Source organism: Vipera ursinii (genome assembly GCF_947247035.1).
Source record: "Vipera ursinii genome assembly, chromosome: 2".
Classification (NCBI taxonomy): Eukaryota; Metazoa; Chordata; class Lepidosauria; order Squamata; family Viperidae; genus Vipera; species Vipera ursinii.
Window position 1 is genome coordinate 112,074,417 of NC_139513.1, and position 14,469 is coordinate 112,088,885.

The 14,469-nt window shown below is 41.9% G+C and overlaps 1 protein-coding gene across 1 annotated transcript in view; it reads right to left on the bottom strand.

Annotated features, from left to right (window-relative positions):
* Positions 1–14,469, bottom strand: part of ARHGAP44 (Rho GTPase activating protein 44) — a gene marked incomplete at its 5' end in the record, with an annotated part of 106,448 nt that overhangs the window by 6,607 nt on the left and 85,372 nt on the right. The window contains 4 exons of the mRNA XM_083352336.1: positions 4,034–4,411; positions 8,220–8,371; positions 9,529–9,972; positions 14,120–14,341. Coding sequence (XP_083208462.1) covers positions 4,034–4,411; positions 8,220–8,371; positions 9,529–9,972; positions 14,120–14,341 — 1,196 coding nt within the window. The remainder of the gene's footprint in view (positions 1–4,033; positions 4,412–8,219; positions 8,372–9,528; positions 9,973–14,119; positions 14,342–14,469) is intronic.

The window sequence follows — 14,469 nt, forward strand, 5'->3', positions numbered from 1 at the left end:
GACATAACAGTTCTGAACAAGTCACGTCCCCTGAAAATCACAAGGTATTTCCAAAACTCGACAAAATGCTCACAGGACCACAAGATATGATGGAACATTCTGTTCATTCACACTTTCCAAACAATCAGCACTTTGGGGATATTTGGGATACTGAAGGGAAACCTAACTGTCATTTTCAATCAGTCAATCTGTGTATGAAAATCTGTTCAGAACTATCTAATTCTTCGACTTTTTTTTTAAAAAAAATGCTTTTCAAATTGTATGAAAAGACTTCAAAAGTCATTAAAAGAACTGGGAGAGATAGGTAAAGAAATGATGGACATCTAGTGCAAGAGGAATAGCCCTTTTCTATCTTGGGTAGTCCCAAAGGTGCTTTTTCACGAGGCAACTGGACTTTCTTGGTTTTCTTTGATTCGAAAAAGCATCTTTGGGTTAACTATGACCTGAATGACATAGAATCTCCATAGACATATCTAGGGCAGTGTTTCTCAACCTTGACAACTCTTAAGCTGTATGGACTTCAACTCCAAGAATTTCCCAGCCAGTGTCAGATTTGAAGAGAAATAAAACATGTTCACAGTTGCCCAGATTGCTTTGAAACCTGTAGTTCTCACTGCAAATTTCCAAAACAGTTGCCCAGTTTGGAAACATGGGGCGGAACCACACAGCACCATGCTTGATGGCCAAATGTTCACTGTCAGCATTACTCTGAATGACCTGTCCTAACTTAGCCTTGTGTTCTACACTACACTGTAGCAATTTTGCAACCAGTAATCCAAAGGCAAATACTCACCAAGCACTGTCACAATATATTTATGTTAAGTCCAGTTTTTCATCTGCTCTGTCCCATAATTTCTTACAGCCAGAATGCAGATTGTCCTCTCTCCTTATTTAGTAAGATATATCCTATGCTATTTAAATAATGGACATCTTTTCATATCATTGTTGGGTAATCTTTGTAATCATCACTGAATGTAAGTGAGAAAGATGGAAACTTGCATCTATCAAGAGTCTGTGAGTGGCATAGGAAACTTATAATTTAAGCAAACAAATCCCTCATAATGCAATTTACACATGAATACATCCAAAGTTGAAGAAATAATAAAATTACTCCCAAATACTCATGGGAAACACACTTCTTGAAAAGGAATGATTCACAAAACTTTGGTGCCTGATGAGAGCGTTCCATTGCAAAGACTGCTCTTCTTGGACGGTGAGAGAAGATCCCATCGTCTGTGTGAATTGGCTACACACCTTATCTTAACCTTCCTGTGCACGTGAAGTGCCCCAGATGTGGTTTTTTTGGCTTCATCCATAACAGTGAGTGCCACTAGTATTAGTTAAAGGGTAATATCATGACATCCCTTTGGAAAGAACACATGGAATGGCAGAGGGAGAAAATTAACATTGGCAAGAAAGGATCAGCAAGGTTAGGAGCGAGTGAATCCTGTGGCTTGGAAAGGAATTAGTTGGATGGATTTAACTGTTTGTGTGCCAAAAGGCTGAGGCGCGTGAAGGCCAGTGATTTAGAGAAGCACCCTCCAAGTTTACTAATAATAGCATTATCAGGAAGCTTGGAACGGGGTTCAGGCTTGAGCAGCCATGCTGTTCTGGATCAGCAGGCCCCATGCAAGGCTAGTGAGATGGTGATAGGTGACTCTGAGACGAGGCATAGTCGCAGGGCAGGGCAGGGGCAGTAGGTGGCAGTAGCAGAAGGGGCAAAGGTTCAGGGAAGATGGTGGGACTCCAGCTTACCCCAAGCAGTCCCCTCACACCTATCCAATATTGCACCACGTGTTTCAAACAGCTGCAAGGACACAATAATAGGATTGGGAAATAGGAACAGAAGAGAAACAGCAGCAACAAGACAAAAGTAAAACACAACGGAAAGTCTAAACAACAACAACAGTACACCTATCTACCCATCCCTGAATAGGAAGCTGGTGAGACCTGATCTCTTCTCATTGTCCTTTCATTGGATGAAACAGAGATCCATCTGAAGACCGGCCATTGAGTCCTTAGGGGCTGGCATGATGGGACCTGCTGCCCTCTCTGATTACGGCCCAATACTCATACCATTCCAGTTTCCAATATTCATATCTTTAGAACGAATGGTTGGCTCAAGACTTCAGCTTACCACGAACCAGCCAGTTTCCTCCCCCCTCCCCCAAATATAATAAAATAGAGACAAAACCTCCTTACAGAGGTTTAAAAACTATTTATATCTCCCATCTTTTTGCCAATTCCCTTGGCTTGTCAGCTGGATGTATTTGTGCCTAAAAAGCCGACATCGACACCCCCCACTCCCACCGCCAAGAGCAGAAACCGCAGCCTAATTGAAAAGAAACTAGTGCTCATCCAGGCATGAGACATGAAAATAGTGGATCTGTTCTGTTTATAATTCTATCTGAAACGTGCATGTTTAGGAAGGAGTCCAGTTCCAGAAAAACCTGTGAGGTTGCAGAAAACTGTTCTAAATAGGATATTTTCTATTAAGCATTGCAGTTTATAGTACAAGCCAAGCCAAGTAATCTCTTCTAGTGCAAGGGGTGGTGTTCACCCTGCTGTCAAAACAGCTGGATTATTTACTGTTTACAAAACATATTAAAGAGAGAGACTGGCGCTTATGAATCAATGGCTCTGGGGTGGAGTGGACAGGAAGAATGTGGTCAAATAGGCAACTTGCCTTCTGCCACCAAAGCACTTCTGGGTCAAATTGTCAACATTCAGCAGCCTAACCTTGTATGTTTGAAGCATGACGTCACTGTTTAACTCACTGTTAAACCACGTTAAACCCTAGCCATGTTCCTTGAGATCTTCAGAAGGTGGGGGAAAAATGTTAAAAACTGAGAAGCTCAGAGCCAACCCTGGAACAGGACTTACTCTGCTTGGCACAGCTATGCCCAAGAGAAATTTGCACCACAGGTGAATGCCACATGGGACATCCAGGGGTGTACTATTGTCATAGTGCCTTCAGTAAAACCTGGAGGAATACATGCTACTATGCAGCAATTTGCTAACGACAGCACTGCATGCTGGAATATATCATCTCTGGGGAAAGCAAGAATCAGTGGCACTTGCCTTTGGGTCTGGAAATACCCTAAGATAAAAATCCCACTTCCATACCTATCCTATGTCCCTCAAGGTCATCATCAAAAAGCAGCTCCCTAGGTTATGGTGCCAGAAAGTATCCCTCTTTCCCACATCACAGTGACAGATTCCTTACACTTTGCCCTTTGTTCTGTATACAATACTTGCTTCGGACTTTCTGATCGAGTAGTATTTTGTAAGACATGCCTAAACTAAAGGTAAAGGTTCCCCCGCACATGTGTGCTAGTCGTTTCCGACTCTAGGGGCCGGTGCTCATCTCCGTTTCAAAGCCGAAGAGCCAGCGCTTGTCCAAGGACATCTCTGTGGTCATGTGGCCGGCATGACTAGATGCCAAAGGCGCACGGAACACTGTTACCTTCCCACCGTAGTGGTCCCTATTTTTCTACTTGCATTTTTACGTGCTTTCGAACTGCTAGGTTGGCAGAAGCTGGGATGAGTAACAGGCGCTCACTCTGTTACGTGGCACTCGGGATTCGACCCGCCAAACTGCCGACCTTCTGATTGACAAGCTCAGCGTCCTAACCCACTGAGCCACTGCGTCCCTCTAAGACATGCCTACCTATAGGAATAGACTTCTTTCTTTCCTTTAGTTCATTTAAACTAAAACAAGGTTAAGTAAAATGAGACTTCCTGATTTTGAAATCAAGGCTATGGGAAAACCAGACAAACAAAGGATAGCAGCCCAGCAAAACACAACCTCAGTCTTCGCAGTGATTACAGTGGCCCATATAGACCTCTGCTTCACTTGGGCTGCTCCCATCTTTGTACCCATTTTGCAGTGCCCATCGCTAGCTCTGCCTTCTGTACGCAAAAGGAAGAAAAACCAGAACCTGCACAAGTTCTTCCCTGCACTGATCTCTGCTAGTGATCCCAGCTATTTCCCAAAACACAAGCCGTTGTCCCACTTTCACTCTCTGGTTACCTGTGGACATGCTCTCTCCCGGAGAGATGTCGTCTAGTAGGGTGTGCTCTGTGGACTGTGGACTGGAGCCAGATGCACTGGATGTGGGAGGCTGTGGAGGTGGCAGTGTAGGCCTCTGTCGTGGCTTGGGGGCGGGCCGAGATTTGGTTAAAGTGCTTGTTAGGGAAGGAGGAGAAGACAGGGAAGGAGCTGCCGCTGGGGAAAGAGGGCCTGAACTCAAGGAGTAGCCTGGTGGGTAACTCAGTCCATAGGGCGATGGAGTGCTGGGTGGAGTGGGAGAAAGGCTGGCCGGGGATGGCTGCCCTGTCGATGGATCAGACATACCACCAGACTGGCCATAAGGACCCTTGGCAGGGAGTGGGGTCAGCTTCTTTGAAACTGCAGATAATGAGAGAAAGAGAGAGAGAAAGACGGAGAGAAATGAGGATCATTGTTCATTGGAACTCAGCTGAGATTATTATCTGTTTCTGAATACTGCAGACAAGTCCTAATCATAGTTAGCAGATGAATTTGAAACAAGTCTAATGTAAAGTGGCCCTAATGGTTTACCCACAAAAAAAAAATGCTGATGTTGATGGGCCAGTAGAACCACATATTTCAAAGGAGGTCTCCTAGAATAGAACAGAGCTGGAAGGGACCTTGGAGGTCTTCTAGTCCAGTCTCCTGCTCAAGAAGGAGGACCTATACCGGGGTAGGCAACCTTGGCTCTTTTATGACTCATGGACTTCAACTGCCAGAATTCCTGAGCCAGCAATCTCATAAAAGAGCGAAGGTTGCCTACCCCTGACCTATACCATCTCAGACAAGTGACTATCTAGTCTCTTCTTAAAAACCTCCAGTGATGGAGCGCCCATGATTTCTGAAGGCAAGCTGTTCCACTAGTTAATTGTCCTCACTGTTAGGAAGTTTCTCCTTAATTCCAGGTTGCTTCTCTCTTTGGTCAGTTTCCAGCCATTGTTTCTTGTCCTGCCCTCTGGTGCTTTGGAGAATAGTTTGATGAGAATAGTTTCCTGGACATAGTTTATTGTTTACAGTCTCCCTCCTAATCATGTAACCCCAAATTCTAGTTACTACATGCTCTGCAGTTTGTTTGATGCCTTCTTGTTTTAACCAGTTCTCAGTTTTAACCAGTTCCTTTGCTGGTGTAGGGATTTGTGGAAATTTGATAATAACCAGAAAGCATGTTGAATAGTATACATAAATGTAACTATGAATGCTAGTTACAACTATTAGTTATTAATTTCCATGGAATACACCGTTCCTTTGCTTCTAAAGTTGGGAAGAAGAGTCGCCTCTTCACAAACTTCCACCTACTGTATGTTCAAGAGAACCGATTATTATTTTTAGTTATTATCAAAATATGAGTTAACCAAATTCCTGATCTTATTTCAACAACATGTGTTAAAAAAGGAGGATAAATCTAAAGTACTGATTTTTAAAGGACCTTTTTAAAAATGGAGTATTTTGCAAACTGTTTAATTATTCCCTTGCATTTGGCTTCTGCTCTGACCTATGCAACGGATACCTTGAAACTAATGAAGAGAAACAGGGACTGAAAAAATAGGGGCTAGGTAACCTTGGACTGAGGTCTTTTATACTTAAAATCAAATTCTACTTCCAAGATCTCTTGAACTTAGTAGCCTCTGTTAGGTACATGACTATGGCCTAGCTGGTTGGGTTGGCTATATATATATATATATATATATATATATATATATATATATATATATATATATATATATATACACACACACACACACACACACACACACACACACACACACACACACACACACATATATATATATATATATATATATATATATATATATATATATATATATATATATATATAAACTAGGATTGTGTTGTTGTAACAGAAACTGTAATGTATCACTTTAAATGTGTGATGATTGGCCAACATTGTTTTTCCAACGGCCATAAGAGGGAGCTAGAGACATACCGTAGTTTCCGGCGTATAAGACTACTTTTTAACCCATGAAAATCTTCTCAAAAGTCAGGGGTCGTCTTATACGCCGGGTGCTGAAAATTTAGGAACAGGGCTGGCTGGAAAACCTGGAGCGGATCTCCCATTTAGTCTGCGCAGGGAAAGCGGGACCAATTGGAGAAGAAGCTGCAGTCTGTGATTTTTTACAGGCTGGGGTCTGAGCGTCTTTCCTTCTAAAGTTGAAGAGCAGCTGTAGTATATCCCAACTTGAAAGGCAGGTGGGGAAGGCAGCAGCCAGAGCAGCGGCTTAGCTCTAAAGGACACATTTGACTCAGGAACTGGGCGGGCTGGCTGGAAAACCTGGAGCGGATCTCCCATTTGGTCTTTTTTTTTTTTAAATCCCATTTATATCCTGCCCTTCCGAAGACTCAGGGTGGCTTACAATTTAAAGCACAAATCAATGTGCTTAGCAATAGCCTTCATTCTGTGTATATGCCTGTTTATTAGGGCTTTCACCCCCCCCCCCCAAGCAGCATTATTACAAAGTCAGCTTATTGCCCCCAACAATCTGGGTCCTCATTTTACCTACCTCAGAAGGATGGAAGGCTGAGTCAACCTTGAGCCTGGTGGGATGCAAACCTGCACTAATTGCAGGCAGCTGGTGTTACATAAGGCTCTGCGTAGGGAAAGCTTTAGAGTGAATTAGGAAAAGTGAAAAAGTGAATTAGGAAAATAGGGAACGGTTGCTGGAATTGGGTATGTGTAGTTTAACGAAGAGAAGGGTGATAGCAGTGATTCAATATCTCAGGGGCTGCCACAAAGCAGAGGGAGCCAAGCTATTCTCCAAAGCACCTGAAAGCAGGACAAGAAGCAATGGATGGAAACTAGTCAAGGAGAGAAGCAACCTAGAACTAAGGAGAAACTTCCTGACAGTTAGAACAATTAACCAGTGGAACAACCTGCCTCCAGAAGTGGTGAATGCTCCAACACTGGAAGTTTTTAAGAAGAGACTGGACAGCCATTTGTCTGAAATGGTATAGGGTTTCCTGCCTTAGCAGGGGGTTGGACTAGATGACCTCCAAGGTCCCCTCCAAATAATAATAATAATAATAATAATAATAATAATTATATTATTATTATTATTATATTATTATTATTATTATTATTATTATTATTATTATTATTATTATTATTATTATTATTATTATTATTATATCCACTGGCACTGTTTTATGTTTACATGTTTGATGACAAACAGCCTTATGTTTATAAGTGACAGTTTTCCTACTAAGCACCTGCATGTCATAAGCATTTGAATTAAAATTACCATATTAAAATCAAATCTGATGTTTTTTAATTTTTATTTGGTGTGCGTTGGAAGAGGGGTAGTCTTATATGGCGAGTATAGCCCAAACCCTATAATTTAACAGGAAATGTAGGGGGTCGTCTTATACGCCCAGTCGTCTTATACGCCGGAAAATACGGTAGCTTCTTTCTCTCTGTTATTCTCTCTGTAACATTTGCTGTTACTTGCTGATTATTGTGGTTTGTTGGTTTGCTACTGTTTGCTAAACCTGAAGAACTGTGTTTTGACTTACAGACTGGTAAGAAGACTCTGAATTGGATACTCCTTGGACTATTGTTATTTGCTATCATCTCTTTACTCGTGTATGACCTGGACTGTTTTTATCTTGGACTGTGCTATTGTATTATTCTACAAGTAAAGTTTTTAACACACCTCAGTGTATCTGTGTGGTTGCTGCATAAACCTGACTACTCTCAGTATCCCCTTTTTCTGTGCACGCTCTTGTTAGCTCAAGAGGTACTCTGCACATCCTTATCAGCCTCCATATGCAAGGGAGCACAGTACCCATATGGACAACTTGAAACTTCCCAAATCCACCACTAAAATTGACACTAAAGGATTAATATTTGGGACAATTATATTAATACTATTTAATTCATTAAACTGCAAGATAATCGTATTTAATCAAATTTAGCTTTTGCTGTACTCCCTTTCTATTTGGGACCTGCATCTGTTGGCATATCACTCAAAGTTTATAGTTGGCCATACAGGAATTGGGCACCTGTCAAGATTAGTACTTGGCAGAGTAACAGTGAAGGTCCTGTAAAAGTATGTCAGATATTGGTGGATATTGGTGGATAATGGAGCATACTTTTGCTTTCAGTAGTTCTCTATCTTCTGGATAAATTTGATCTTGAATATAAAATGCATACCTTTCCGCAGGGTGTGTGGACTTTGTTCTGTGGATAGCTGTGGTGTAGGACCTGGGGGCTGTTGTGCAGTCCCACCACCTGGTGTTGTGTGGCTGCAAGCTGGGCTTCCTTTCTGCCCAGACACTAGAGACAGTTCCTTAGTTTTCAGAGTGCTAAAAACAAAATAAAAGATGAAGAAGTAGTAAATTATGAGTCTCTGTGCACACATCTTAGATCCCTTACTCCTCCTGGCAGAGTCCCAGGGTGCTCTCTGCTAAGATAATCCAGTGATATTTGCAAAGCAAAGCATATTTATGTCTTACTCCCAAACACATGCCTAAAGGACCAGACAATCTTCCACATCCACCTTCAAAGCAATTTAAGCATGACGAGAGCATGAATGAAGCCACAGCCCTCTCAATCATTCTGTACACAGCAATGAGACAAAACAAAAATGGAGGGAAGCTGTTTTGAGCTTATTCTGGCATTCAGTTTGTCCTTAAGATGGGGAGAGGAAGGAGTGTTTTACCAATTAAGATACTTTTTTGTGTGTCTTGGTCTTGGGAGCATATCCATCATCCAAATCTGTCCCTCATATACCACTCTTAATTCCTTCAACCATAGGTGACATAAAAATGCCCATGAGTCACTCATTGGTCAGGGCTAGCCAATGTGCCCCAATGTCCAAGGCACCAATAGTGAGCAACAATTTACCTCAGTGAGACTGAGGCTGAGAGACACAAAATCCAGTAACTGGAAACCTAGTGGAAGGACCCCAAAACTGCTTTTTGTTGCTTGGTGTGTCTCATATATGCCATTGCATATGGCAACGGGCAGGTTAGTTCCAAAGAATCTGTTGCTTTGGCACTGTTGCCTATGGCCCAGCTCACAATCACATTGGATAAAGGATTTTGTCACACTCCAAAGAAAGAATGGGATTGCTATTGAGATTTCTCTACAAATTCTTAGAAACTATTATTTTGGGAAGATGATGAGAATGCTCCTGGAAGATCTTTAGTCTCCTTGCAGAACTTTTCTCAAGTTCCATAGAGAAAGAAGATAAACCACTAAACTAGTTTTTTGAACTGTCATTTAGAGTTTGTATCAATGAGTGGTCTCCTCTATCATATATCAACCAAAGCAACTAAACTGCTCTCGAACAGTGAGGAGACTGGCAGCAGGGTGGGGTCCAAAGAAATGTCTTTTCTGTTTTCCTCAGGACATGTGGGGGTCTAAGCTCCGTTCTCTGGTATCCCAAAGGGCTAGCAGGTGGTGGTCACCCTTCCAGAGTCCACCATGCCCTGTCAGTGTCAAATAAACAATTATTTACCTAGTTAGCCCGGCTCCTCTGTCTCTGGCACAGGTGCAGCTGACCCAGGGGGAAGAAACTGACATGCTGGAGCTATACGGAAGAGTGCTAGGAGGATTAGGTTTGGATAAGGTGAAAGCGGTTTTTGTGGTGACAAAGGAAAGGTTAGTCTCAGGACCATGCAGTTCTGTGAGGGAAATCTGCTTAGGGAGATGTAGGAAGTTAATGTCAAATGGCTGAAAGGAGGGGGAAGAAAAACAGGAGGAAGAACAAGGGGGAGGAAGTGTTGGGTTGTTCCCTGCCCAATGGTATGGCGGCAAGGGAGGCTCAAGCCTAGTGCATGGGCTGGTCCTGGGGGGGTAGGGGTAGAAGGAAGAGCAGTAGGGGTACAAGGGAGACTTGTCGTCTTCGGGGGATGGATAGATGTAACAGGAATCCGACCAATTAGACGACACACCATCCGTGCTGCAAAGGTCCAAAACAAAAAAACAAAAAACAAAAAGGAAAAAAAAAGAGCAGAGAGCATTTGTACAAGGAAGCACTAAACTGGAGTTCCAATCACAGCCCCAAAGCATGAGGGTGGCAGAAAAGCAACCAAGAGTCAAGGGTGCTGGCAAAGTCCAGATGTTCCCCTGGTTTTTGCTTCTGCTTGCAAATGTTATGACATGCACTGGAAACCAAGAGGTGGCCAGCACATTTTTTCCCCCTTGCCACACTTGATCCCAAGGCAGTACCTGTTTCTAAACAGTCAGGTAGAGCAAAGTTTGCAAATGCCCTTCATGGCTTTAATCTGTCAGAACAAGGGAAGGGCAATTTGATTTGAGATACTTTTTAACTCTCTTTCCAGGACATATTCATTCTTTTAGTATTAATATATTAGTTTCTGTACTGTATTTTGGTAATATGTCAATGTCTTCGGAGCTGGGTGGTAGATATGAAGAAAGAAAGAAAGAAAGAAAGAAAGAAAGAAAGAAAGAAAGAAAGAAAGAAAGAAAGAAAGAAAGAAAGAAAGAAGAGAGAGAGACATAGAAAGAAAGAGAGAGAGAGAAAGAGAGAGAGAGAATGCCTGCTGGAAGACCTATGTATTGACCATAAAATTACATTGCCTTTACTGTTTTGCAACAGTAGTGAAAGAACTACAAAATGTGTCTTCCTTAAGAAGAAAGGAAAACAAAACAATCTCTTTATGGAGCCTAATACACTAATATACAAGTGCCTGAATGTGTACTGCAAACAGAAAAAAACAACAACCCCAAAAGGCTTAAGTGGAAATTGGTGGTGATGGCATTTTATAAGGAATTGTCCTTTGTGTATCAGATGTGAAAGATTCATACTTTAACATACATCCCAGAAGGCTTTTTTTTTCTGGGGGAAATTCAAGGAAATGCACATCTGTCTCCAATTCAAATGTTATTTACTTGGAAACTGGCAGGTTGTGATTTGAACCAGCTGATTAAATTCCAACAGACGAATCAATCAAGGCATAAGAAAGTGGTGCAGAAGAATAAAATATGCTGTGAAATTATGACTGTGAAATTAAAACCAGAAATAGAATATTGGCAAAACAAACGAACTGAGGTCAAGGAAAGCTACAGAAGAAAACATAAAGACTTCAGTGGCCAGCACACTAAAATGCAAAGGTAAGCAAGTAGTCAGATTTACATAACAGAGGTGTACCTTTGCAGGTGAGGGAGACTTGACACTTTGCACCAGGGAAGCAAAGAAAGTGTGGAATGAATTATAATGAAGCTGCATGTCATTAGGTCAAAAGTTGGAACTGTGATCCCTCTAATTTCTTTCCCTGCAAATCAGCAACAGTGTTGTTGAATGCAGACAGGAAAAGTCCTTTTCTTGATTTTAATCTCTTGAAGCTGTCTCCACTGATTCTAAGGATACCAATTACAGCCAAAGATTATGGTGACACTGCCCAGAGCAGTTTTAGTGGGTATTGCAAATATGAAATCATGAGGTTTCTACAAATGATCACACTTTGGAGGTACAAAACACTGCCCAAGACCCCACAAGAGCAATAAAGGGATTTATTGGTGTGCCCACTATTTCCAGAAGAACCAAAAGGGAATCTGCTACGACATTTTGTTATATGACCTATTGGGGCAATGTTGTTTCATTACATTAGGTCAAAGGTCAGCAATACTGTATGCCTAAAAACTGGGTGAAGCTCCCTTTGTCCCAATGGTCTCTCAGAAGGGAGACAACTGTTCCTGTCTTGTTAGCATAATAACTGCAGGCCTTTTTGCTTATTTTTTTGCCAGTTAGAGAGTTCCTAACTATCAAAAAGAACAAGCAGAGGGAACTGACCGCAACTAATATGAGATAAACTGGAGATATTAATCCAAGTTGGAAAACATTTATTTTCATGCATTAAAACAAATATGCTGTGAGATATAAATCATGCCTAATGAATAACAGAATAATAGGATGAGTTGGAAGGGATCTTGCAGATCTTCTAGTCCAGAGGTATCCAATACCTGGACTGTGGTCCCCTATCAGGCCATGGCCCATTTAGAACTGGGCTGCAGAAGTGGTGGGGAAGCATGTGCATGCACGCAGCTCCATTTCCTGCACGCAGTGGGTGGACAAGCATGCACGTTCAGCTCCATTTGTGCAAGCAGCAGGTGCGTATCCATGCCACTTGTGCAAACGGAGCTGTGCATATGCATGCTCACCCACTGTTCACACACAACCCTAACCCTTCTCCCTCCCTGCCAGTCCACAAAGCTGGAAAGGTTGGAGATTGCTGTTCTAGTCTAACCCCTTCTCAAGCAGGAAATCCTATACCATTTCAGACAAGTGGTTGTCCAATCTCGTCCCGAAAACCTCCAGTGTTGGAGCACCCATAACTTCTGGAGGCAAGTCGTTCCACTGATAATTGTTCCAACTGTCAGGAAATTTCTCCTTAGTTCTAGCTTGGTCCTCTCCTTGATTAGTTTCCATCCATTGTCCTGCCTTCAGATGCTTTGGAGAATAGGTTGTCCCCCTCTTCTTTGTGGCAACCCCTGAGATATTGGAACACTGCTATCATGTCACCCCTTGTTCTTCTTTTCATTAAACTAGACACACTCAATTTCTGCATCCATTCTTTGTATGTTTTATCCTCCAGTCCGCTAATCATATTTGTTGCTCTTTTCTGCACTCTTTCCAGAGTCTCAACATCCTTTATATATCGTGGCAACCAAAACTGGATGCAATATTCCAAGTGTGGTCTTACCAAGGCATTATGAAGTGCTATTAACACTTCATGTGATCTTGATTCTATCCCTCTTTTAAGGCAGCCTAGGACTGAACTACTGGTTAATTTTCTTCAGACATTAAAATTGGTATATTGAATCTGTTATTAGTAAAAAGGCCAAAGTAAGTAGCAGGTGCTATAAGGGCAAAAGAGTGATGGGGAACAGGATAGCACGTGGCCGTGAGAATTTAACCTCATATGATTGCATCAGAACAAAAATCAGATTGGGCAAAGGGACCAAAGTGTTAGAAATGATGCCTTATTAAAAAGAACAAACCTTGCAAAAATGCAACTGCAAACTGATGGCAACTGGGAAAAAAATGAAACAGAAAATGGGGATCAAATGGAATGATAAAGGTGTCCCCTTCCCCCATATGCCAAAATTTTACTTATCAAATTCAATTCAAATTTCATGTAAGATTCTTCCTGTGATTTGAGGCTGCCTGTTTCAGTGTTTCATCACTATTTTTTCTAAAGGTAGCTTGTGTTCATCCCAATGTGCTCCCCAATCACTGTTTCTAATGTCCATAGTGACATGCATGACATTAAAGTTTAATTCCACACTTTCAGATAAGGAACTAATCTGTGATAGAAATGTAGTCCAGAATCACATGCATGATTCTGACAGAATATTCTGCTCTCTCAATATATTGAAATGGCAAATATAATATGTTCCACGTGACATTCTTGCTACAAAACTGATCCTATACCACAAAAAAACCTTGTATTTTAGCCTACTGATTTAACACCCAGAGAAAGAATTAAAAAGAAAGAAAATGGAGGATAGCATTAAAATGGCACTTCATCTGGTTTAATTTTGCTCTGCTGTCCTGCACTGAAAAGAGTACACTGAAGTTCAGAAAGTCTTTGAATTGTGCCAAGGATAACAGAGGACCTAAATATTATTTGATCAAGGGAATAACATGATGGAATCTCAAAGGATTAGTAGTAAAGCATAAAAAAATGAATAAGGTACTATTATATATTAATGTACTAACCAATAGGTTATTCCTTCTTCCCCAGAAGGTGGAAAAGGAAATAATAGGGTCTGTCGATTGCCCATAAATTTGAGAGAGGAAAGTATCGAAGAAAACTGTTCTGTTTTACATGATTGGTGCCAATTGCCCTTGCCGTCTACTCTCTTTGGAGAATTAAGGTTTTTTGCTCTCATGCCACGAAAGTACTGTTATTTTGTGCCTGAATTCTCTCTCTCTCTCTTTCCTCCCCCCACCCCCATCTGCTCACATACAAAGTGAAAGCTGAAGCATAACAAAAGAAGGCCAATGCAGGCATGGGAGTGGCAGATGTGTTCATGGACCACAAAACGCAGTGGTAGCAATCGGTGTTGCTTCCAGTACTTACCTTGCTCGCTCAACCCCTGGTGGGAACGCGAAGCTAGTTGGAGTAAGGGAGGGAGTAGCTGAAATGTCAAGAGATTGCTCAGGAATTGGTGACTGAGGAGTAGCAGCAAGTTCACAAGGCGGAGCAGGGGGCTGCATGGCAGGAGGGGTGGAGGATGCCTTACGAACTATGGAGGGGCCTCTGCGAGCCACCCAAGAGGTGTCCATCACCCGGACGCCCATGCTAGTGGGGGGAACACAGATATACACCCTTACCATCTTGAAAGCAGTAAAGTATAAAACACATATACACATGTGCGCGCGCACACACACACACACACGTACACACACAAACACACACACACACACACA